Source organism: Erythrolamprus reginae, chromosome 6 (assembly GCF_031021105.1).
Source record: "Erythrolamprus reginae isolate rEryReg1 chromosome 6, rEryReg1.hap1, whole genome shotgun sequence".
Classification (NCBI taxonomy): domain Eukaryota; kingdom Metazoa; phylum Chordata; class Lepidosauria; order Squamata; family Dipsadidae; genus Erythrolamprus; species Erythrolamprus reginae.
In genome coordinates, this window is record NC_091955.1 from 67,507,828 (window position 1) to 67,532,702 (window position 24,875).

The 24,875-nt window shown below is 39.3% G+C and overlaps 1 protein-coding gene across 1 annotated transcript in view; it reads right to left on the reverse strand.

Moving 5' to 3' along the window:
• The window catches only part of TRIOBP (TRIO and F-actin binding protein), a 93,932-nt gene extending 71,122 nt beyond the window's left edge, over positions 1–22,810 (reverse strand). The window contains exons 1-5 of the mRNA XM_070756157.1: positions 22,663–22,810; positions 20,063–20,179; positions 11,574–11,719; positions 5,752–5,878; positions 4,128–4,302 (exon numbers count right to left, since the gene is read on the reverse strand). Of these exons, the coding sequence (XP_070612258.1) occupies positions 4,128–4,302; positions 5,752–5,878; positions 11,574–11,719; positions 20,063–20,176 (562 nt within the window). The 5' untranslated portion in view covers positions 20,177–20,179; positions 22,663–22,810. The remainder of the gene's footprint in view (positions 1–4,127; positions 4,303–5,751; positions 5,879–11,573; positions 11,720–20,062; positions 20,180–22,662) is intronic.
• Positions 22,811–24,875: the final 2,065 nt, after the last annotated feature.

Genomic DNA, 24,875 nt, shown 5'->3' on the forward strand with positions numbered 1-24,875 from the left:
TTAAATATTGGATTTGTCTTACATTGTATTGCTATTGCTGTGAGCCGCCCCGAGTCTGCGGAGAGGGGCGGCATACAAATCTGATTAAACTTAAACTTTTAATAAGGGTTTTTAGTTATTTTAAATATTAGATTTGTTATATGTTGTTTTATTACTGTTGTTAGCCGCCCCGAGTCTATGGAGATGGGCGGCATACAAATCTAATAAATAAAAAATAAATAAATAAATAAATAAATATTACTAAATAAATAGATATTAGTATTTACAGTAGTAATACAAAGACTACTTAGAAATCCAGTAAAGACAGGGCTGGGCTTTCTAGTGCCCAATACTGATTCACTTCCTCTTCCTCTGAAATTTTCTTACTCCCCCCCCTCCCATTTCTTCTCTGGTTATTTCAGAGAAGTTTATTTTATTTATTTATTTTTTATTTATTTATTCATTTGTCCAATACACAATACATATGGAAGAGAATAGACATGAAGTAATATATATAAAGATAATATGCAAAAATAGAGGAGAAGATATATGAAAGGAAGAAAATATATATGATATATGAGATAAAGGAAAGACAATTGGACAGGGGACGAAAGGCACACTAGCGCACTTATGTACGCCCCTTACTGACCTCTTAGGAACCTGGAGAAGTCAATCGTGGATAGTCTAAGGGAAAAATGTTGGGGGTTAGGGGTTGACACTATTGAGTCCGGTAATGAGTTCCACGCTTCGACAACTCGATTGTTAAAGTCATATTTTTTACAGTCAAGTTAATCCACTTCTTAATATTACTTTCTTTTACAGCTTCCAGGTGAGGATCTATGATAGGTTAGACATTCCTGTGTGTGGGGACAACACCACGGCAACAGCAGGTTGCAAGTTCTGATCAACAAAATTTTCCCTTGAGGAGATCAAGAGATAATTCCACTTGCGTTCTAAAGTAGAGAAAGCAGTCTCAAGAATTAAGCTTCTTAAGATCAATCATAGGCTGAGTGGCTTGGAAGTTGGGGGATTATCATTGCATTCAAAAACACAGTGCATCCCTTATGGACACTTGACTTGCCAAGCCTCATTTTTTACAAAACACTTTCGGATATAATAAATTTATATCTTAAGAGATTTTCTAAGCAACAAGAAAGAATTTTTAAAAGACAGTTGCCTTCTTTTTGGAATTAAGAAGAGAAAACCCCCCTCTAATTTTGACTTAAAAGCAAACAATTCAAGTTTGTGATTTCAATTTTAAACAGATAAAGGGGATAATAATTTTAGAAAATGCAAGAGTTGTCTTTGACATCTCTTTAAAAATATTAAATTTAACTAGACAACTAAATTGAAACTTCATGAGAATATTGATTTTTTTATTAAGGAAATTAGATACTTCATGGATTTTACAAAATAAAAAAGAGAATTGTAATATGAGTCCGATTGTGTGACTGTAACTATGGAGAACTAATTAGGACTAAAGTGTTAAAGGCAGAGAGAGAAAAACAGGAAAAGTCCCCAGGGTGGACAACTATTACTCACCAAATTAAGTTTCTACAGAGGTAGTTGTCTATGTTAACAAGGAGAGAGATGGAAATATATATGAATGTGCAAATGAATCAGAGAAATCGCTGTCATATCTTATGAAATGAAAAATAAAGTAATATTAAAGTTACAAGAAGGAAATACTGTAATAATAGATAATGCAAATATGCAGAATGTTTCTCCAGCATTGTTCTACTCTATATAAAAGGTAAGTAAAACATTCTAAAACAAGAAAGGCAGCTGGCCCAAATGGTCTGCTGGCCTCTTATTATAAATGTTTTGAGGATGAATGTTTACAACATTTTCAACAAACAGTGAATATTATTCTACAGAATGGAAAGACTCCTGACAGATGGGAAGAGGCCAACATAGCATCACAAGGTTATAGAAAGAAGAGGATTATGATGCAATTTTACAGAGAAGTTTGATTAGAATTGTATGTATGATTGTCAAGAGGATGATCAGAAGCCTTTCAATGGTTTCTGATCTCTTCTTCTTTTTTCTATCTTTTTTCTTATATTATTGTAGTTTTCAGAGTATAAAACGTACTTTTCCTCCCCTTAAAAGCGGGTGGAAATGTTGGTGCATCTATAAACTGAATACAACTATTATTGGCCTCCAAAAGCCTTGGCTCCACATCCCATTTTTGTGAAAAATAGGCCCATTTTTTGCAGAAACGGGGTGTGCAGAAAGTTTGGAAGGCCTGCAGCAGCGGTCCCCAAACTACGGCCCGCTGAGGTCTTTTAACTGCCCCGCGGTAGCACACGAGATTTTACCAATCGATATAATAAGCTCCCGAATCTCCTGTCCACTCACTGTGGTCGGCTGCTGAGCGAGGAGGAGGTGGAGAGGCAAGAGGCGGGGAGGAAAGCGGGCATCAGCGGCTGCCACGGGGCCGTTGTTGTCGCGGCGGCTGCCCTGTGCCGGCCAGCAAAGCCGGCTGCCCGGGAAAGAGAGGGAAAGGGAGGGAGGGAAGAAAGGAAGGAGAAATTGAGGGAGTTTGTTGATTTAAGTTTAAATTTACTTGTTAATAAAGAAGTATAAATTTCTTCATTACTTAATTATTAATTACTTAATTATTTATTACTTCTTCTTTATTTTAAATATTGTACTTGTTTCCATTTCGTTTTTTACTTTAAATAAGGTATGTGCAGTGTGCATAGGGATTTGTTCATAGGGGTTTTTTTATAGTCCGGCCCTCCAACAGTCTGAGGGACAGTGAACTGGCCCCCTGTGTAAAAAGTTTGGGGACCCCTGGCCTGCAGAGTGCTTCTGGGGACTGGGAGAAGACAAAACTGCTACTTTTGCAAAAAAAAAAAACAGGCAAAAAACTACAACTTTTCGCTTTGCCTTCCTCCAGCCCCCAAAAGCACTCTGCAGGTATCCCAAACCCCTTGAATGCCCCATTTTTTGCAAAACGGGCGAGTTTTTCACCCATTTTTGCAAAAAAAAAAAAAACCCAACAGGGCACACAGAGGGTTTGGGAGGCCTGCAGAGTGTTCTTGAGGGTCTGTGAGGACAAAACCATTGTCTTACTTACCTCTTTGAAATCTTGGTGCGTCTTATACACCGGTATGTCTTATAGTCCGAAAAAATAAGGTAATTATCTTTTTTTCTTTTCAAAGTACTTGTATATAAACTCTTTTTAAAAACTACTTTAAAAAGTATTATTTCCTGTCATCCTTTAACCACCTCTAACCTGTCTAAAAACTTCAAGTTCTTTGAAACCTAGATAGGTTTCCTGACTATATTTCCTGACTACTATTTGAAATCCTGGCTGCCGATCAGTTTCCGGTCACAATTCAAAGTGTTCGTTATGACCTTTAAAGCCCTACATGGCAACGGACCAGAGTACCTCCGGAACTGTCTGCTACCACACAAATCCTAGCAACCGATAAGGTCCCACAGAGTTGGCCTTCTCCCGGTCCTGTCGACTAAACAATGTCATTTGGTAGGCCCCAGGGGAACAGCCTTCTCTGTGGCGGCTCCGGCCCTCTGGAATGAACTCCCCCCAGAGATTAGAACAGCCCCCACCCTCGTCTTTTGCAAATTACTCAAGACCCACCTATATCGCCAGGCATGGGGGAACTGAGACACCTCCCCCAGGCTTTTATATTTTATGTTTGGTGTGTATATGTTGTATGGTTTTAATTGTTGGGATTTTATATATCTTTTCTTTTAATATTAGATTTGTTCACTGTTATATTGTTTTTATTATTGTTGTGAGCCGTCCCGAGTCTTCGGAGAGGGGCGGCATACAAATCTAATAAATTGAAGTGAATTGAATTGAAATCCAGTTATGTGAATTGAAGACTAATACAGTACATCTAATACAGACTAATTCATCTGGAAGGCATCATATTAGGGAAGATTGATATAAATGACGGAGCAAAATTAAGTGTGTGCATGAGTTGAGAGAGAATATAATTTTACTTATAAAATAAATAAAAACCATTAATTTTATTTGAATACAGGTTTGTTTTCTTTATAGAGCACTAAGCACTAAGCACTTATTTGAATACAGGTTTGTTTTCTTTATAGAGCACTAAGATAGGAGTCTCTTTTATGAGTTGAGTATTTCCTAAAAAAATAAGAAAACATACCTGGTTTCAGGCAACTCCAGGATACTGTTCTTCTGCAGGATATAGCCTCAGCCCATCTGTGCCTATCAGAGTGCAAGTTTTCAGGCTGCACCTTTTTCTTCAGGCTCGTGATGTGTAGTGAGTTTTCTTTATCACATTCCAAAATGTTGCTGAGCAGTGTAGTCATTCCCTGGCCCTAAGAGAATAAGAATTAGCACATCACTAAAAAGTCCCTGCCGAGAATCAGATTTATTCACGTGCTTATATTTCATAAGGCGAGAACATTGAAAAATAGCGAGGTTGCTTGCAGCTATATGAACGACTATTAAAATATTGATCTTCTGCTTGTGGAATGGATGTACGACTTGTTTAATGTTTGTGTGAAGACTGCATCAGGATCTGACAATTGGAGTAATGTTTTTCAATTCAATTTCAATTCAATTTATTAGATTTGTATGCCGCCCCTCTCCGAAGACTCCGGGCAGCTCACAACAGTGATAAAAAGAGTATAACAATGGAACAAATCTAATAATAAAATATATAAAAACCTCAACAATTAAAAACCATACAGCACATACACATCAAACATGAAATATAATAAGGCTGGGGGAAATGTCTTAGTTCTCCCATGCCTGGCGATATAGGTGGGTCTTAAGTAACTTGCGAAAGACAAGGAGGGTGGGGGCCGTTCTAATCTCTGCAGGAAGTTGATTCCAGAGGGCCGGGGCCGCCACAGAGAAGGCTCTTCTCCTGGGGCCCGCCAAACAACATTGTTTAGTTGACGTGACCCGGAGAAGGCCAACTCTGTGGGACCTTATCAGCCGCTGGGATTCATGCAGTAGAAGGCGATTCCGGAGGTATTCTGGTCCAATGCCATGTAGGGCTTTAAAGGTCATTACCAACACTTTGAATTGTGACCGAAAAGTGATCGGCAGCCAGTGCAGGCCACTGAGTGTTGTGGAAATGTGGGCGAATCTAGGAAGCCCCACGATAGCTCTCGCGGCCGCATTCTGCATGGTCTGAACTTTCTGAACACTTTTCAAAGGTAGCCCCATTTAGAAAGCGTTGCAGTAATCGAACCTCGAGGTGATAAGGGCATGAGCGACTGTGAGCAATGACACCCCTGTCCAAATAGGGCCGCAACTGGTGTACCAGGCGAACCTGGGCAAACACCCTCCTCGCCACAGCCGAGAGATGGTGTTCCAATGTTAGTTGTGGATCGAGGAGGACGCCCAAGTTGCGAACCCTCTCTGAGGGGGTCAATAATTCCCCCCCAAGGTAATGGACGGACAGATGGATTTTATTATTCTTTTGAAGAAAGAGAAACTTTTAAAGAGTGAATGCAACATCTACCAGGGCCACTTGTTAATTCTGCCTGCAAAAAATATTTTTGCAAAATTCTGAATGGAAAGTATCCAGAAGGGTCCATGGGCAAATTCTGGGAAGCACCGTATAAGCTCTATACCAGGAGAGAATGTGCAGACTCTGCCCTTCAGGTCACTAAAAAATGTATGAATGGAAAAAAGGTTCATCGTACGTTTGTTGATTGAGAGAAAGCATGGTAAAAAAGAACAATGGATGGAATATTTTGCATGCATATGGACTAGTAGATTGTAAAAAGCAGATATGAGATTTGATATCTTACATCACTAAGCATGGCATTGCCATCTGTCTCAGTGCTGGGCGTACTGCTGGTATCAGGGCATATATTTGCAGCTTCAGATTCTTCATTGCGGCAATTGAGCTGGTTGCCCTCCAAGTTTTCTTGCCGGCTGTGGGGCAAGCAGAAGTGAAACAAGTGAGACCCACCAACATTTCACGAACAGTTGTAATGTTAAGAGCAAATGCCTATAATAGAAACGTGCTTAGAAGGCTCAGTCTTGCTTTAAAAAACCCTTGTAAAGGTGCTCAAAATCAACGGTTACACCAATTAGTTAATGTGAATCTCCAGCTTTAATTGTTTCTATTTGGTGAGGATTTTACGAACTTGAGCATGTGTCACACAAGGCTGATGCATTTGGAAGTTCTACTCATTCAGCCAAGTGAAAGTCTATAATTTTGTCCTGATGTTCTGCTCCTCTATCATCATTGGTCTACTACAGGGGTAGGCAGAGTTGGCTCTTCTATGACATATGGACTTCAACTCCCAGAATTCAGGAATTCTGGGAGTTGAAACATAGAAACATAGAAGTCTGACGGCAGAAAAAGACCTCATAGTCCATCTAGTCTGCCCTTATACTGTTTTCTGTATTTTATCTTAGGATGGATATATGTTTATCCCAGGCATGTTTAAATTCAGTTACTGTGGATTTACCAACCACATCTGCTGGAAGTTTGTTCCAAGGATCTACTACTCTTTCAGTAAAATAATATTTTCTCACATTGCTTCTGATCTTTCCCCCAAATAACCTCAGATTGTGCCCCCTTGTTCTTGTGTTCACTTTCCTATAGAAAACACTTCCCTCCTGAACCTTATTTAACCCTTTAACATATTTAAATGTTTTGATCATGTCCCCCCTTTCCCTTCTGTCCTCCAGACTATACAGATTGAGTTCATTAAGTCTTTCCTGATACGTTTTATGCTTAAGACCTTCCACCATTCTTGTGGCCCGTCTTTGGACCCGTTCAATTTTGTCAATATCTTTTTGTAGCTGAGGTCTCCAGAACTGAACAAATGTGGTCTCACCAGCACTCTATATAGCGGGATCATAATCTCCCTCTTCCTGCTTGTTATACCTCTAGCTATGCAGCCAAGCATCCTACTTGCTTTCCCTACCACCTGACTGCACTGTTAAAGTTGAAGTCTGTTGAAGTCCACAAGTCATAAAAGTGCCAACTTTGCCTATCCCTGGTCTATTATAAGAGGCAAAAATGAAGGCACTAATTTCAGTACTCAACTCATAGTTGTCTGAAGTAAGAAGAATGGATGAATCCTATCAGCCAAGAAAGATGTAAGGTTAGAGTTATGCCATATTGCCATGATGGTGAAACTATGGCACATGTGCCATAGGTGGCACTTGGAAACATATCTGAGGACACACAAGGCATTGCCCTAAGTCAGATCCAGTGCAAATGTGTGCGCTGGCCAGCTGATTTTCCGCCTTCTGGGGGATGGAGATGGGCCGTTTTCACCCTCCCCAGACTTCAAGAAAGCCTCTGGAGCCTGTGGATGGCCAAAAAACGTCCCAACACGTCAACTGGATGTCCGGAGGCTTGAGTAAGGCTTACACACATGCATGGAGGGATAGTGTATGAGGTTTGTGTGCACATACTTGGAGGAGGACGGCACTGCATTATGGGTGTGGGCATGGGCACGCGCGCTATTGCAAACACACCCAGCTAAAAAGGTTATACTGCTATATAGAATCCAACCAGCAATGTATTTTACTACTCCCATGCAAACAATTCCTTCACTAGCACCATTCTCTGATCGTGCTAAAACTGAAATACAGTGGTAACTCTATTTACAAACTTAATTCGTTCCCTGACCAGGGTCTTAAGTAGAAAAATTTGTAGGAAGAAGCAATTTTTCCCATAGGAATCATTGTAAAAGCATATAATGCATATGATTGGGGAAACCACAGGGAGGGCGGAGGCCTTACTTCCTCCCAGGAGATTCCTAGAGAGGCTCCACTGAGGCTTCTCCCCGCCTTTTCCTGCACTGTTTCCTCCCAGGTGATTCCTAGAGAGGTCCCACAGAGGCTTCTCCCTGACATTTCTGGCCCTGTTTCCTTCCAGGAGATTCCTAGAGAGGCCCCACAGAGGCTTCTCCCTGTCATTTCTGGCCGTTTCCTTCCAGGAGATTCCTAGAGAGGCGCCACAGAGGCTTCTCCCTGCCTTTTCTGGCCCTGTTTCCTTCCAGGAGATTCCTAGAGAAGCCCCACAGAGGCTTCTCCCCGCCTTTTCTGTCCGTTTCCTCCAAGGGGATTCCTAGAGAGGCACCACTGAGGCTTCTCCCTGCCTTTTCCGGTTACAATTTCGGAGGCTTGAGTTTGTAAGTGGAAAATGGTTCTTAAGAAGAGGCCCAAAAGTCTTGAACACCCGGTTCTTATCTAGAAAAGTTCATAAGTAGAGGAATTTGTAGGTAGCGGTAACACTGTACTAGGTTTTCTTTTATCATTGTTTGTATCCTACCTTTATTATTTTTACAAATAACTCAAGGCAGTAAACATACCCAAACACATCTTCCTCCTCCTATTTAACCCACAAAAACAACCATGTGAGTTGAGTTGGGCTGAAAGAAGAGACTTACAAAACGTTTTAGCTTCCTGGAAATTTGGATGACCTAAGGGAACTATACATCAACAAATAGTCATCTCTTTAAAATATTTACAAGTCTCTCAATAAAAATAACATTGAAAAGGATGTTTGTGTACAATAGGAACAGCCAATTAAATGGACCATACTGAACATCTTCCCCTTATCAAATATTCCAGTTCAATTACATGTAAATTACATGTTTTTACTAATAAAAAAACCACTTGAAATTAACATATCAGACATTAAAGTAACTGCTTCCAATATTAATTTTTTCCTTATGATTAACATGAAGAGTGAAGATATGAGGACAACCAGTGACATCACAGAATGTGAGATAAAAAGGGGGATTCTTATGTTCATTTGTATCTCAGCAGAAAATGAATTACATCTTGATCTTTTTCCAAAAAGGAAAAAAAATACTATATTGCCAACTTCAAATATAATTTTTAAATGTCCTCAACAGTGTGAAACCACAGCTGCCAGTACTTTAATTGATGTTGACCTTCATGTACACCCAGTTCTTCCCAATAACCTAAGATATTGTAATGTATCAGCATGGTATATTTGTGGATTCAAACAGTATGGCCTTTTGCAATTGACCAATGAAAATACACAGAATTTCTAAGTGCTGTTCAATTGTTTTGGATATGGCACTGGGTGCACTAACAAACACTAGGACCACTACATTATCTTTATGCCATTCATTCATTCATTCATTCATTCATTCATTCATTCATTCATTCATTCATTCATTCATTCATTTTCAGTATATGCCATTATCTTTAAGCCATTTGCTCAACAGTAGTAACTGTGAGAGGGATCTTAGAGTCCTAGTACAGTGTTTCCCAACCTTGGCAACTTGAAGATATCTGGCTGGGGAATTCTGGGAGTTGAAGTCCAGATATCTTCAAGTTCTCAAGGTTGGGAAACACTGTCCTAGTGGACAACCATTTAAATATGAGCCAGCAGTGTGCAGCAGCTGCCAAAAAAGCCAACACAGTTCTAGGCTGCATTAACAGAGGGATAGAATCAAGATCACGTAAAGTGTTAACACCACTATATAATGCCTTGGTAAGGCCAGACTTGGAATACTGTACAGTATTCAGTTTTGGTCGCCACGATGCAAAAAGGATGTCGAGACTCTAGAAAGAGTGCAGAGAAGAGGAACTGGAGGCTAAAACATATGAACAACGGTTGCAGGAACTAAGCATGGCTAGTTTAATGAAAAGAAGGACCAGAGGAGACATGATAGCAGTGTTCCAATATCTCAGGGGTTGCCACAAAGAAGAGGGAATCAACCTATTCTACAAAGCTGAGGTTAGGATAAGAAGTGATGGATGGAAACTAAAAAAGGAGAGAAGCAACTTAGAACTAAGGAGAAATTTCCTGACAGTTAGAAGAATTGATCAGTGGAACTGCTTGACTCCAGAAGTTGTGAATGCTCCAACACTGGAAATTTTAAAGAAGATATTGGACAACCACCTGTCTGAAGTAGTGTAGGGTTTCCTGCCTAAGCAGTGTTGTGGTTAGCTGTGGCCCAGCTCCTGCCGCAAGGACTGTGGATGTGGGAGACATCCACATGCTGCAGGCCTGTTTTGCCCCCCCCCCCGGTGGAATCTGCTGATGAAGGCTCCTCTGACCAAGAAGACATGAGTGACAGGGGGGAGAGTGGGGCAGACAGCTCAGAAGGAGATCAATTATCTAGCTCCTCCTTGGATTCAGAACAAGAGTTAATGATATAGCCACACATGCTGAGAGCGATGCATAGGCAACAACAATTGAGAGATTATTATCAAAGAAAATGAGGCCAGCTGTGGTTGGGTGGGGCTGTGGTAATTAGTGAGGCTGCTATAAAGAGCAGCCTGTGGGTTTGGCCATTGTGGAGGATTATCTGATCGTTGTGTTTCGTGACTGCTTTACTGACTTTGACCTTTTGCGTGCTGACTTTTCCCTGCTTTGAAACTAAACCAGATCAAACTGTGTTTCACTTTGTGAAAGAAGAAGGACTGTGAATTGCCTCACAGCTGCAAGATAAGTATCACAGAACTGATAAGGGACTTGTACAAATTACCAGTTTGTTTGGAGACAAGTGCTCTTTGCTATACCAAAAGAGGGCTTGGTTTAAGTGAATTTTCATTATAAAGAACATTGTTTTGAATTTTCAAACGTGTGTGTGTCTGAAATTTGTACCTGTGAATTTTTGGGAGGAGTCTACCAGAGAGCCCGACAGAACAAGCAGGGGGTTGGATTAGAAGACCTCCAGGGTCCCTTCCAACTCTGTTGTTGTTGTTGTTGTTGTTGTTGTTGTTGTTGTTGTTGTTGTTATTATTATTATTATTATTATTATTATCATCATCTTTCTACATCTTATTTTATTATCTTTCTACATCTATTTTCAGATCTTAACACTTCATGACCTTCTCCTCCAATTTTTAATACTATTTTTTCTAAAAGGGTTTATTGTCTTCTTTGTAGGACTGAGAGTGACTGACTGGCCTGGAGTCACCCAGCTGGCTTGGTGCCTATGGTGGGATTAGAATTCACAGTCCCCCAGTTTCTAGCCCACTGCTTTAACCACTACACAAAACTGGCTCTCACATGTATTAATAACACTATATATGAAAGGCCTGTGGACATTATGCAAAACCACATGTTGTCTACCATATAAAAAGTCAGTGCATCCCTATTGAAGCTTGACCAGGAAACTCTGCATGCCTACTGAAGCTATAAGTTTCAGAAATAAACCATCTTCTTTTTTAAATAATATTTTTATTGTTTTTCTTTAAACAAACAAGACGGACAACATTTAACATTTAAAGGAGCTACCATTGCTCTGCTCGTCATAGAAGTCTAACTAGTACAAAAAAAAGAATCTAACTGTAGTCAGATCAATACCCATATTCTTCTATTAAATTGATTAACCTTAAGATTGATGTTGAAGCATCTTCTATAATGAAAACTACGTCATCAGCAAAAGCTTGTACTTTATAAATTTCTTTTTCAATCTTCAATCCTTTTATTTCCCTTTCTGCTCTTATTTTTATCAGCAAAACTTCTAATGTTAAGATAAATAATAATGGTGATATTGGACAACCTTGTCTCACTCTTCTTTGTATTGCTAAATTTCTGTTTGCTCACTATTTATTATAATTCTAGCTGATTGTTCAGAATATATAGCATCTTTTGTCTCACAAATACAGCACTTACCTTTCTCCTCTGTCTTCAGAGCCCACATATAGGTAGACCTTACACTGGGATGCTAGAATGCACAAGGGATCCCATGGATCACCAGGATCAGAGTTGTTGGTACTAGCAATACAATCAGGAAGGTTTATGACATCTTTTTTGAATACCTGTCAGGAAGAATTGAGAAGCTATGAAACATGGGCACAGAGGTACTTGATTGCTTCTTCAGCAGCCCTCATAGGAAAGATAAAAGTTACTTTCTGTAAACCAGTGTTTCCCAACCTTGGCCACTTGAAGATATTTGGACTTCAACTCCCAGAATTCCCCAGCCAGCATTCGCTGGCTGGGGAATTCTGGGAGTTGAAGTCCAAATATCTTCAAGTGGCCAAGGTTGGGAAACACTGCTGTAAACAATTAAAATCACCATTATTCCAATGAGCCTTTGCCCTCCGTTGGTTTGATTACAGGTGCCCACCTGGGCATTTTGATCAGATTCTTTAGTTATCTGACTTTATTTTAATTCAGTTTGTTGAGTTTTGTCACTTTTGTTTTGATGTGTTGTAGCGCATCGCCCAGAATCATTCCATCACAGGTAGTCCTTGACTTATGACCATAATTGAACCCAACATTTTCTGTCACTAAGTGAGACATTTGTTAAGTGAATTTTGCCCCACTTTACAAGGGTTTTTTTGCCACAGTTGAATCACTACAGCTGCTAAATTTAGAATCTGGCTTTCCCATTGACTTGGCTGGTCAGAGGGCCGCAAAAGGTAACCACATGATCCTGGGACACTGTAACAGTCATAGATGTGAGTCAACTGCCTGGTGTCTGAATTTTGATCTTGTGATCATGGTGATGCTGCAATGGTCGTAAGTGTGAAAAATGGTCTTAGGTCACTTTTATCCAATGCCGTTGTAACTTTGCATGGTCATTAAATGAATTGCTTTCAGTCAAGGACTACCTGTATTAGGACTCATTGTTTTTATAAGCAACACTTCAACAAAAAATATCTCAAAACCTGTGTTCATTTTACCAGATTTAAGTTCACCTTCAGTCATGGCAATGGCTGGGCAATTTGGGGCAGTCATGCTGTTAGACCAGAGGTCGGCAACCTTAAACCCTCCAAGAGCCACAAAGGCCCTAGCCGAAAGCCCTCCCCCCCATTCAATTCTGGAGCCAACAGGAAGTCCAGTTCTTCCACCATAAAGTCTCCTCCTAGAGTGGCATCCATTTGCCTCTACCTGCCCTAACTGAAAGCACTATCTATTGTGGAGCTGACCAAAAATCCTGCCCCTTGCCATAGAATCTCCTCCTGGCATGCACTGCACCCCCTCAACTGGAAGCTCCTCTCAAAGTTGTGGTGCCAACCATTGACAGGGAGTTGCAGCAGAAAGATGAAAGAGCCACATGCAGCTCCAGAGCCACAGGTTAGACAGGGGTCAGGTTAGTTATTCAGGTTAGTTAGGATAGTTAATAATAATAATAATAATAATAATAATAATAATAATAATCCTGCTGCCGCACGAATCCCAGCGACCGATTAGGTCCCACAGAGTTGGTCTTCTCCGGGTCCCGTCGACGAAACAATGCCGTCTGGCGGGACCCAGGGGAAGAGCCTTCTCTGTGGTGGCCCCGGCCCTCTTGAATTAGCTCCCCCAGGAGATTAGGACTGCCTCCACCCTCCTTGCCTTTCGCAAACTTTTGAAAACTCATCTATGTCGCCAAGCATGGAGGAATTGATATATCCTTAGCTGCTTTTGATTTTATGGATGGTGTGTTTGGGCTGTATGACTGTTTTTAATAATGAGTTTTTAAAGACTGTTTTAACATTGGATTTGTATATGATGTCTTATTGTTGTGAGCCGCTCCGAGTCCTGGGAGAGAGGCGGCATACAAATCTAATAAATTATTTATTATTATTATTATTATTAATAATAATAATAATAATAATAGTTGTTGTTGTTATTGTTATTATTATTTATTAGATTTGTATGCCGCTCCTCTCCGAGGACTCGGCTCTCAACAGCAAAAGCAATACAATAAAATACAAATCCAATGATAAGAAACTAAATTAAAACCCATAATTACTAAAAAACAGACAGGTCAGCATAATCACACCATTCACAAATTCTTGAATCAGAAGGTAGGGAGGAGGGAGTTAATCCCTCCATGTTTGGCAGCATAAATGGGTCTTAAGCATCTTGCGGAAGGCAAGGAGGGTGGGGGCAATTCGGACCTCTGGGGGGGAGTTGATTCCAGAGCGCTGCGGCCACCACAGAGAAGGCTCTTCCCCTAGGTCCCGCCAGACGACATTGTTTAATCGAATAGTTGTGAGGATTCTTGAGTTCCTGGAGAAAGGTTGATATAATCTAACAAATAAAGAAGCCTAGAATGAACTTTGAAAATCCTGAACCAAAAAGCTCATAGAAGCTGAAGGTATTGGATACTGTAGCCTAGAGGTTAATTCTCTGCCTTATAAGGCAAAGTTTGCAAGTTGAAGTCCCAGTGAGTGTATGACTAGCTGATGAGGCCAAAATAAGGCCGAAATAGATCTAGATCTAGCCTTCAGCATCTCAGTCAACCTCCCTCCTCTGGCCATTGGTTCCTACCTTTCTTCAGAGGAGATAACACATCTTAACATTGAACATAGTAATCTGGTAGCTACAACAGTTTTGCAATACAACTTTTCCCAGCCCAGCTGACATAGAAGGGATACAAGCAGGATGAAATGCTACTGGTTTGGCCTGGTTCGGGTGTAGTGATAGCAGCTCCGCACACCCACCCAGACACACCATTTTCTTTGTTTAACTCTCTGCACAGGTTCTGCATTCTAAGCTCCCACTCATGCTGAGCTCACATACTGTGGAACAGTGTTTCCCAACCTTGGCAACTTGAAGATATTTGGACTTCAACTCCCAGAATTCCCCAGCCAGTTGAAGTCCAGATATCTTCAAGTTGCCAAGGTTGGGAAACTGCTGTGGAAAGCCAAGGTTGCTGAATAAGCCATTACAGTGTTCCCTCGATTTTCCCCGGGGATGCGTTCCAAGACCGCCCGCGAAAGTCAAATTTCCGCGAAGTAGAGATGCGGAAGTAAATACACTATTTTTGGCTATGAACAGTATCACAAACCTTCCCTTAACCCTTTAAACCCCTAAATTGCAATTTCCCATTCCCTTAGTAACCATTTAGATTATTACTCACCGTGTTTATTTATTAAAGATTATTTAAAAAATATTTATTAAAGGCACATGGAAGTTTGGCGATGACATATGACATCATTGGGCGGGAAAAACCGTGGTATAGGGGAAAAACCCGTGAAGTATTTTTTAATTAATATTTTTGAAAAACCGTGGTATAGACTTTTTGCGAAGTTTGAACCCGCGAAAATTGAGGGAACACTGTAGTTGCATTCACACAACATCAACATCAAAACCAAATCAACCAATACAGCTTCATGTAATGTACACACCCAATCAGAGGGTCCTTTTTTTATTTCTAGCTTATGCCAGGCTAATGGAAAAATTGTATATTGAAGTTACAATTGGCCACCCCAGTTCCAATTCTGCAGACACCATTAAACCACAGATTTGCCAATTGCAGCTTGGGCCTTGGGGGGAAATTACCTAACTCATAGGCTGAATTCACATTACTTAGAGCCATAAACCACAATTAAGAAGTGAAAACCGATCATATTATGGCTTAGCATATGGTTCCTGATCAAGCCCATGGTTTACCCATCTAATAGGAAGCGTTTCCCACCTCTGCTCCAGAGAAATGGAGTGGCTAGCAGCAGGGGTATAGTTAAATCATCCTCTTCTCCTCAGATCCTAAGTTGAATTTCAAATGTGCCTGTCCCTTTAAGAGCATCCTATTGCCTTGTTCACCATCCACCACCTCATCCCAGTCAGGTTACCTTAACATATTTTGATCAGCAAAGGGAGGGTCCCTAGCAGACCGGCTGTCAGCACCTCCATTTCCCTTCCATTGTCCTGTTGAAGCTCAGAAGGACTGGCTCTGGGCTGCACACAGCTGAGCCAGGAGGAAATTCTAGAGGGCCATGACTGGAGAGAAGAAACCTCATTACTATTTCATAACCCTGGGCTGATGCAGCCCAGTGAACAAGGCAGAATATAAACCTCCATTGTTTACAGTATACAAGTTGGCACTCTATAAGGAGGGACAGTGCTGGCACTCAAACAGTCAGTCTACGCCAGGCCAGAAAGCATCCTTCCTACCTCCATTGCAGAAAACCAACAGGGCATGTTTCACCTGCTGCATGGCTGCCTGCCACACAGCAATTAAAGACACAGGAAAAAAAACGTATAGGAATCGCCACAGGAAGACTCTGAACTGTCATTTTCAGCCACTGACACTCCTAACACAATCCTTCATTTATCATTAAATTACACTGCTCAAAAAAAAAATAAAGGGAACACTTAAACAACACAATATAACTCCAAGTAAATCAAACTTCTGTGAAATCAAACTTTCCACCTAGGAAGCAACATTTTGACAAACAATTTCACACGCTGTTGTGCACATTCAACTTTGTACAAAACAAAGTATTCAATGAGAATATTTCATTCATTCAGATCTAGGATGTGTTATTTGAGTGTTGCCTTTATTTTTTTGAACAGTATATACAGTGTTCCCTCGATTTTCACGGGAAATGCGTTCCGAGACCGCCCACGAAAGTCGAATTTCCGCGAAGTAGAGATGCGGAAGTAAATACACCATTTTTGGCTATGGACAGTATCACAAGCCTTCCCTTAACACTTTAAACCCCTAAATTACCATTTCCCATTCCCTTAACAACCATTTACTCACCATTATTACTGGTACTCACCATTGAATAAGACCCTTAGTGATCCTGATATTTATAAACATAATTATTTATTAACAATAATATTTTTTGTTGTTATTTATTTGCAAAAATTATTAGTTTGGCGATGATGTGTGACGACATCGGGCGGGAAAAACCATGGTACAGTATAGAAAAAAACTGGGAAGTATTTTTTAATTACGGTAATATTTTTTGAAAAACCGTAGTATAGGCTATTTGCGAAGTTCGAATCCGCGAAAATCGAGGGAACACTGTATATATATATTTAACTAAAGGTTAGACTTTTATAGATACTCCACATTTGCAAACAGCAAGCAAGCTATGGGCAAGGAGTGTTCTTTCTTTTCTTTTGGCAAGCCATCCTTGTTTTAGGAAGTGCTGGGGATGTGACAAGAGGAACTTATCTTATCAGGAAAATAGAGGATGATCACTTCTGATACTTTCAGCAGTCTCTCTCCACCTTAGCAGTTTTTCCCTGAGAATTGGAAGGGGGGCGAAATCTAAGCCCTCTAAGAACACCAGGTGGAGGAAGGTTAGCTTACAGCCTGAATAATCTGCCTTCTAGTATAACAGACAGTTGCAGAAAGCTGAATTTCAGTAGACGTAGTGCAATAAGAAAAATAAAAAGGACATTATTTTCAATATTCCCTTTTAAAGGTAGAGGAAGGAGCATGGCTTGCTGGTTCTATAGCCAAAGAATCCTAGTGAAGGCATTTATCTAAGCACAAGTCAAAGCAATCCAGAGAGAACAAAAGTAAATAGAATAATTTATTTATTTATTTATTTATTTATTATTTGGATTTGTATGCCGCCCCTCTCCGAAGACTCGGAGAATAAATCCCAAATAAAGAACAGCCAGCAATCCCAACTTGAGGAACTGAGAACTGTTTTTAAAGAAAATGAACTATCATCAAATTATCCTGGTGGAAGCAATGGAAAGAGGATGAGACAATTTTCTCCTTAGGTATTCTCACCACAAACACCTCCATTATCCCAAACTTAGCATAGGGTCATAGACCAGCACACCTAGAATATTTTTGAGGGAGAGGAGAAACAGCAAATATTCAAAATCATCCTGGCTTCTTTACAGTTCTGAAAAATAGGTAGATAACTTTGGAGAAGGCCTCTCAAAAGGTTCTGAATTTGAAGTCACTTGCTATTTTTCATATTGGCTGAGAAGGATAGAGTTGGAGTCACTATATCTAGAGGGCACTAAGTGCTTATTCCACAATTATCTGTTTATTTCTAAGATACATCATTTAGCCATTCTGTCGCTATTACAGCATACATATATTTTTTCTTCTGTGACATGTCTACTGAAGCACATAGATGCTTTAATTAAATGTACCAGCTTTCCTATAATCACTCTGCTAAGTATCTAGAATTTGAATATTTCTGTGTGAATTCCATAGATACATCATGTCCATTTTTTCAGATCTGGCAATACATCACTATATTCCATCCCTTGATAGCCTGCTCTTTAGGTTCCCTTCCTATCATATATAATCACAGAATCTGTAAACTATTCCAGAAATTTATGTTATATTCTTATTCAGAACTGCATAAGAAATTTTCTTGGCAAGTCAAAATACGCCATTTCATGTACTGAAATTGATTGTTAACTACTGAAACTTATTTTAAGATTACTTTAGGCACGTGCTTTTCTTCATGAAAATTATAAATATTTATTCTAGGCTGGTTCAGTATACAGTAGACTTACATTTAATTTAACTGATTTTATTTATACAATTTTTTTTCCTTTTGATGTTTTAAAATTGCAATCTATAGTATGAGACGTTTATCACAACAAAGATAAATATTGAGCTCAGGCCAGCTCTCGGCAACTACATAAATAGATCCACTATAGCTTTTCTGGAGGATTTACAACATGGAAATAATTTGCCATTACCTTCTTTTGAGGTATTTTTTTTCTTTCAACTTTCTAATTTAGCCTACAGCCAGAGGAATTCATAGTTGTGTGTCTCATCCAAGTACAATATTAAAAACACCTTTTGCCCTCTGAGGACATCTGTTGAGGGTGTGTGTGTGTCACAATAAATTGCCAAATTTCTTGCTTCCACCTCTATTCCAGACCTGTAACATCCACAATCCAAATACCTGCACTAACTCTAGCACAAAAGTGCTTTTAAAAATATAAGAAAATTATAAAACAGGAGGATAGAAGGAAAAGGGGGGACATGATCAAAACATTTAAATATGTTAAAGGGTTAAATAAGGTTCAGGAGGGAAGTGTTTTTAATAGGAAAGTGAACACAAGAACAAGGGGACACAATCTGAAGTTAGCTGGGGGAAAGATCAAAAGCAACGTGAGAAAATATTATTTCACTGAAAGAGTAGTAGATCCTTGGAACAAACTTCCAGCAGACGTGGTTGGTAAATCCACAGTAACTGAATTTAAACATGCCTGGGATAAACATATATCCATTGTAAGATAAAATACAGGAAATAGTATAAGGGCAGACTAGATGGACCATGAGGTCTTTTCCTGCCGTCAGTCTTCTATGTTTCTATGATTATTATTATTATTATTATTATTATTATTATTATTATTATTATTTATTATATTTATATGCCGCCCCCCTCCAAAGACTCTCCAAAGACTTAGTTCACTGAACATGATTACAGTGGTACCTCTACTTAAGAACTTAATTCATTCTGTGACCAGGTTCTTAAGTAGAAAGGTTTTTCTATCTTTTTTTTCAATCTATGTTCTTTTTCTTCCTTTCTCACTTGGCAGTTTTATTCCTTTTCTTTCTTCATCTCTTCTTTTCTTCTTTTTTCTTCCCCTTTTTGCTCCTTCTCTCTCCTCCCCTCTAACTTTTCCTCTTTATTCTTTTCCCCTATGTAAGTATGTATACTATTTTAAAATTGCATATTCTAAAATTACACAAATTTGTACCAATGTTTAAATAGTTCTTTTGTTTTCTGTATTCCCTTCCCCCATTTATTTGTAATAAAGATTATATATATATATATTTTTTTAAATAAAGGTTTGTAAGTAGAAGCAATTTTTCCCATAGGAGTCAACGTAAAAGCAAATAATGCATGCAAACCCATTAGGAAAGAAATAAAAGCTTGGAATTTGGGTGGGAGGTGGAGGAAGAAGATGAGGAGGAGGACAGTCACTGCTGAAGGAAGAAGGTGAGGTGAGGGGAATAAAAAAAATCCAAAACTTTAAGGCTTAAAAAAAAAAGAGGGACTCTGAGGTAGTGAGGAGGAGCACGCGCCTCTCATACACTGTACCAGAGAGAGAAACCCAGGGGGAATGGCAGAAAACTTCGTGCTGCTCTCAAATTTCCTGGGAAATTTTTCCTGGCTCCAGTTCTTAAGTAGAAATTGGTTCTTAAGTAGAGGCAAAAAAATCTTGAACACCCGGTTCTTATCTAGAAAAGTTCTTAAGTAGAGGTACCGCTGTACTGTACTACTTTTACCTTCTTTTACATTAAGAGTTAGTATGTTGGTGATTTTTAAAAGGGAGAAAGAAGCTGCAGCTGATGAAAGCTTATTAATATGGATTTGATGCCATCACCTTAAATCTTAATTACCAGAAATATTGCTTGTGTTTTAACACTTTACTGCTCCTCTTGTAACATTTACCAACACTAAGCATTCCTCGTGTTTCCTCCATGTCAGAATTAAGCTCACCTGTTTACCTTCTTGATGAGCAGAGATTGTTCGCAAACAGTTCTGGCATCGGTTCTTGGCAAACATATTGGCCTCAAATTTCTCACACAGCGCATAATCAGCTGGTTCGGACATAGTCTACGCAAGGAAGGAGAGATGCCTTAGGCAAGTAGTTTTGTGGAAAGATAGAGCGAGCAGGGAGGGAAGTGCAGCTGTGAACCCATCAGGAGACAAGACACAACAATACCCCTTGTTTCTTCCAAGCTTATCAAAGAGAAAACATTTTGTACAGCCTGGTATCTACTAGCCGTTGTAAGATTGCGCTCTCATCACCTGGAAAAGAATCTTCAGATGGGAATATCAAAGCTAGAGAGATGCCTACAGTTACATGGTAATCAAACACTCGCCCCCACAAGTATATCTTGCTTAGATAGAACTGCTATGTGCATTTTCTCATTTGAGAAATTCATCTTAAAGAGTTTTTTTCCTCAATCTGCAGTTTCCAGTGCAAGTGCAATTTCTCAAAAAAAAATTGTTAGCTTGTTAGCTTGCTGGGATCCTCCAACAAGGATTATTCTTCAGGTAACTCTGGTTTAAAAAGGGAGTACATGTTCACAGTTCTTACCTAGATGCACATAGTTCAGCAAAAGCTTTTGTAATATTAAAAAACTATCATTGGTGCAAATAAAAGGCAGCTGAAAAAGTATTTTTTCCCTAAATATCCTGTTCCATCATCCCAGCTGGGAGATATTGATTCTAACTTTCAGCTACATATAAGGGTGCTGCATGCTAAAATACTTGTCTTGATGCTTCCTCATTATATAATGTTTTCAGATGCCCAGGTTTACCACATGCATCTCTCTGTGAAGTGTTTGATAAGCTTATTCTATATTGGAAATGGTATGGGTCAACATGAAACTGAAGACTTTGGAAAAGGAAAAGGAGAGCCCATCATAACTCCCTACTTTTAACAAGATAGCAATTATTGCACGCTTCCATCAATGTAAGAACCAACTTAATGATAGTGGGTACTTTTCTGTACTTTTAATTATTTATGGTCATGAGGCTATAAATGTAAGTCCAATGCCTCTGACTGAACTAAATAAACACAACTGCCCTTGCCATTTAATATTTCAAACTTAACATTGGTTTTATATCCTTAATTTCTGATCTCAGTTTCTTGTGTCTTTTAAAAAAAATATATTCTATTTGTCGTGCGGTTAATTTATGAACCCTATTGTGCTTTTTGGTGCCAGTTTGGTGTAGTGGTGTAGTCCAGTGATTTTCAACCTTTTTTGAGCCGCGGCACATTTTTTACATTTACAAAACCCTGGGGCACATTGAGCGGGGTGGGGTGGGGCTAAAAAAAGTTTGGACAAAATTTTTCTCTCTCTCTCTCTTTCTCCCTTTTACTCTATTTCTCTCTCCCTCTTTCTCTCCCTTCCTTCCTCTTTCTTTTTCTCTCCCCATCCCTCTTTCTTTCTCTTCCTTCCTTCCTCTCTTTTTTGCTCTCTTTCTCTCTCCCTACCTTTTTCTATGTCTTTCTCTCTCTCTGCTTCCCTCCCTCTCTTTCTCTCTCTCTCTTGCTTTCTTTCTCTCTCTTTCTCTCTTTTTTGCTTTCTTTCTCTTGTTCTCTTTCTCTCACTCTTGCTTTCTCTCTCTCTCTCTTGCTTTCTTTCTCTCTTTCTCTCTTTTTTGCTTTCTTTCTCTTGTTCTCTTTCTCTCACTCTTGCTTTCTCTCTCTCTCTCTTGCTTTCTTTCTCTCTCTGAGCTTCGCGGCACACCTGACCATGTCTCACGGCACACTAGTGTGCCTCGGCACACTGGTTGAAAAACACTGGTGTAGTCAATCCTTGGGAGGAGGTAATGGCAAACTACTTCTGAAAAACCTCACCAGGTAAACTGCATTGACTTGTCTAGGTGAACCAGACATGATTGAATAGGGGGGGAAACCCTATCAGGATGCAGCATGAAAGGAATAACTCATGCTACCATGCAGTTATATATATTAACTTATTCTTGGGATAACTTCAAAAAAAACCACTCCATAGCATAAGCTTTACTACACAAACATCTTGTGTATTTTCTCTTCCTATCACACAAAATGTAGCTTCATTAGAAACAGGACTTAAGGATTTAGCACCACTTAAAAGAGTTAACAGTAAGTTTAAGAAAGAAAATTAGAAATGGTTTTTACAATGCATGCTATATACACAAAGACTCAAATTTCATAGTCCATGTCTGCTGCACATCTTTATTTTTATAAGCTTCCTTACGTGATTTTCCCCTTTTCTTCCACTGTTTTAAATTATAACACATTTAGAAACACATAAATATCAAGCACAGTCACTTGAAACTATTCTGGAACTTATAGAGGAAAACGTTTATTGTACCCGCGAGAAATTCACAGCCTCTGAAAAATTAACTTTCTGCCTGCAACTGAAGAAAATAAAATAATGTTCCAATTATCAACAACTGGGAAACGTAAATTATTTTCTACTGGAAAATTTAAATAAAATGCTACCACCTTATTATTAAGCATTGAATAGTTTTTAATACTAATATATAGCTAAGTAGCTTGTGACTAGAAAATACCAAGCTCATACAGAAAAAGAACGCACCTTGAGAATGCAACTCCTACTACGCACGCCTACACTTAGTTACAACTGGAACTCTTCCACCACTGAGGTTTTTTTTTAATGAATACAAACTTTCCTCCGAGGAAGCGGATCAAGGACTCCACCCACTAGCCTCCTTTCCATTGGCTGAACGGACCGCACTCATTTGAATTCAATATCTCAATTGATTGTCTGAGGGGCGGGCCGATCAGCATAAAATTTCTGGAGATATTGGGAAGTTTTTGAGTTGGACGTTTTTTCGGCTGCGGGGTTTTTGCAATTAAATTGGCGTCTCTTCTCTCCCCCCCCCCGCCCCCCGGCATTTTATTATAACCCGCGTTGCGGTTAGGCGTGTCTGACTTCTTCCCTTCGTGCTTTCTGTCAAGAGTTTGCACGCTTCCGTTCGTGCAAAATAACCATTATTTTCCTTCACGCTTTCCGTCTCCCCCCCCCTCACTATGAGGAGATAAAATGGGAAGTAGCGTACATATAAATGATGACACACGCTGTGAGACAGCGTGGAGAGGATGCACTTGATTTTTGCCACGATTACTTATTTATTTTTTCTGCATTTCTATGCCTGCCTTTTTCGTAGACTCAGGGCGGCTTACAAAAATAGGAATAAAATACGAAATACATTAACATGACTTACAGCGTCTTTGGAATCTCTTCTTTCCACGAAGGTAGAACGGAATGGAATAGAATAGAATACTTTATTGGCCAAGTGTGATTGGACACACAAGGAATTTGTCTTTGGTGCATATGCTCTCAGTGTACATAAAAAAAGATACATTTGTCAAGAATCATGAGGTACAACATCTTCATGATTGTCATAGGGGTCAAATAAGCAATGAGGAAACAGTATTAATAAAAATCTTAAGAATACAAGCAACAAGTTACAGTCATACAGTCATAAGTGGGAGGAAAAGGATAGGAATGATGAGAAAAAACTAGTAGTAATAGTTGTGCTTACTTAGTAAATAGTTTGACAGTGTTGAGGGAATTATTTGTTTAGCAGAGTGATGGCGTTCAGGGAAAAACTGTTCTTGTCTAGTTGTCTTGGTATGCAGTGTTCTGTAGCGACGTTTTGAGGGTAAGTGCCAACTTTCCTGGACCCTGCTATGGGTCAGGCCTACCACAAGAGTATATTTTTGGCAAGGATGTTGTTACTACTGTGTGCCTTTTAAGCACACAGTACTGTTTATTGTATGCATATTTAGATTTTGTTCCACAAATGTTCTCTGAAAAACAACCTGTTTTTCAATTGTGTTTAATATTGAAATAAATATAAAACAACTATCTTAAGTCACCTTAACCTCCCCAAGCCCCTCTGTATTAACTTCAAATATAATGGATCTCGGGAGATGGTTTGATGAAAAATGATAGGGTGAAGTACTATGTGTTTCCCCCATGAGTTCTGGACAAATGAGACCATCTTCATTGAATCAGGATATAAATCAATCCCCAATATGTTGACTGACAAGATAGATTCTATTGCAATCGGTAGCAATTTTGTTGACTTAAATCTGTGACTTGTTTTCAACTAACTTTTGGCCTCTGGATCCAAAAATAATCACAGTTTTTGTCTATCACGTCAACTTTTTAAGCTACAGAATACCCCCAAAAGTCATATAAATTGTGCATATAAAGGAAAGTAAAAAATTACCAAATATACTGTTTACAAACAATAATTTTGTTCATACAAAGGCTATAACAGTTACTGCAAGCTAAATTGTGTTCATACAAATAGTTTTTTAATCAAATGGTAATTATACATATTAAAGTAAAAATTTTCGCTTATAGCTTTTTCTGGAGCATTTAATCTGTGGAGATTCTCGCTTGATGCACCAACAATAGTCAGCCATCATATGTGCATCCCATCTACTTTGATAGCGTGCCTCCCTGACCGTCAAATTTGGGTGGTCGCTCACCCTGCTTATCATTGACTACACCAAGATTTTCAAGGAAGTTAGCAAGATGGCTATGTAAAAAATGCAATTTGATGCTTATGTTGCCTAATTAACTATATTAAATGTTGCTCAAAAAAATAAAGGGAACACTTAAAACAACACAATATAACTCCAAGTAAATCAAACTTCTGTGAAATCAAACTGTCCACTTAGGAAGAAACACGTATCAGGAAAGACTTAATGAACTCAATCTGTATAGTCTGGAGGAAAGAAGGAAAAGGGGGGGACATGATCGAAACATTTAAA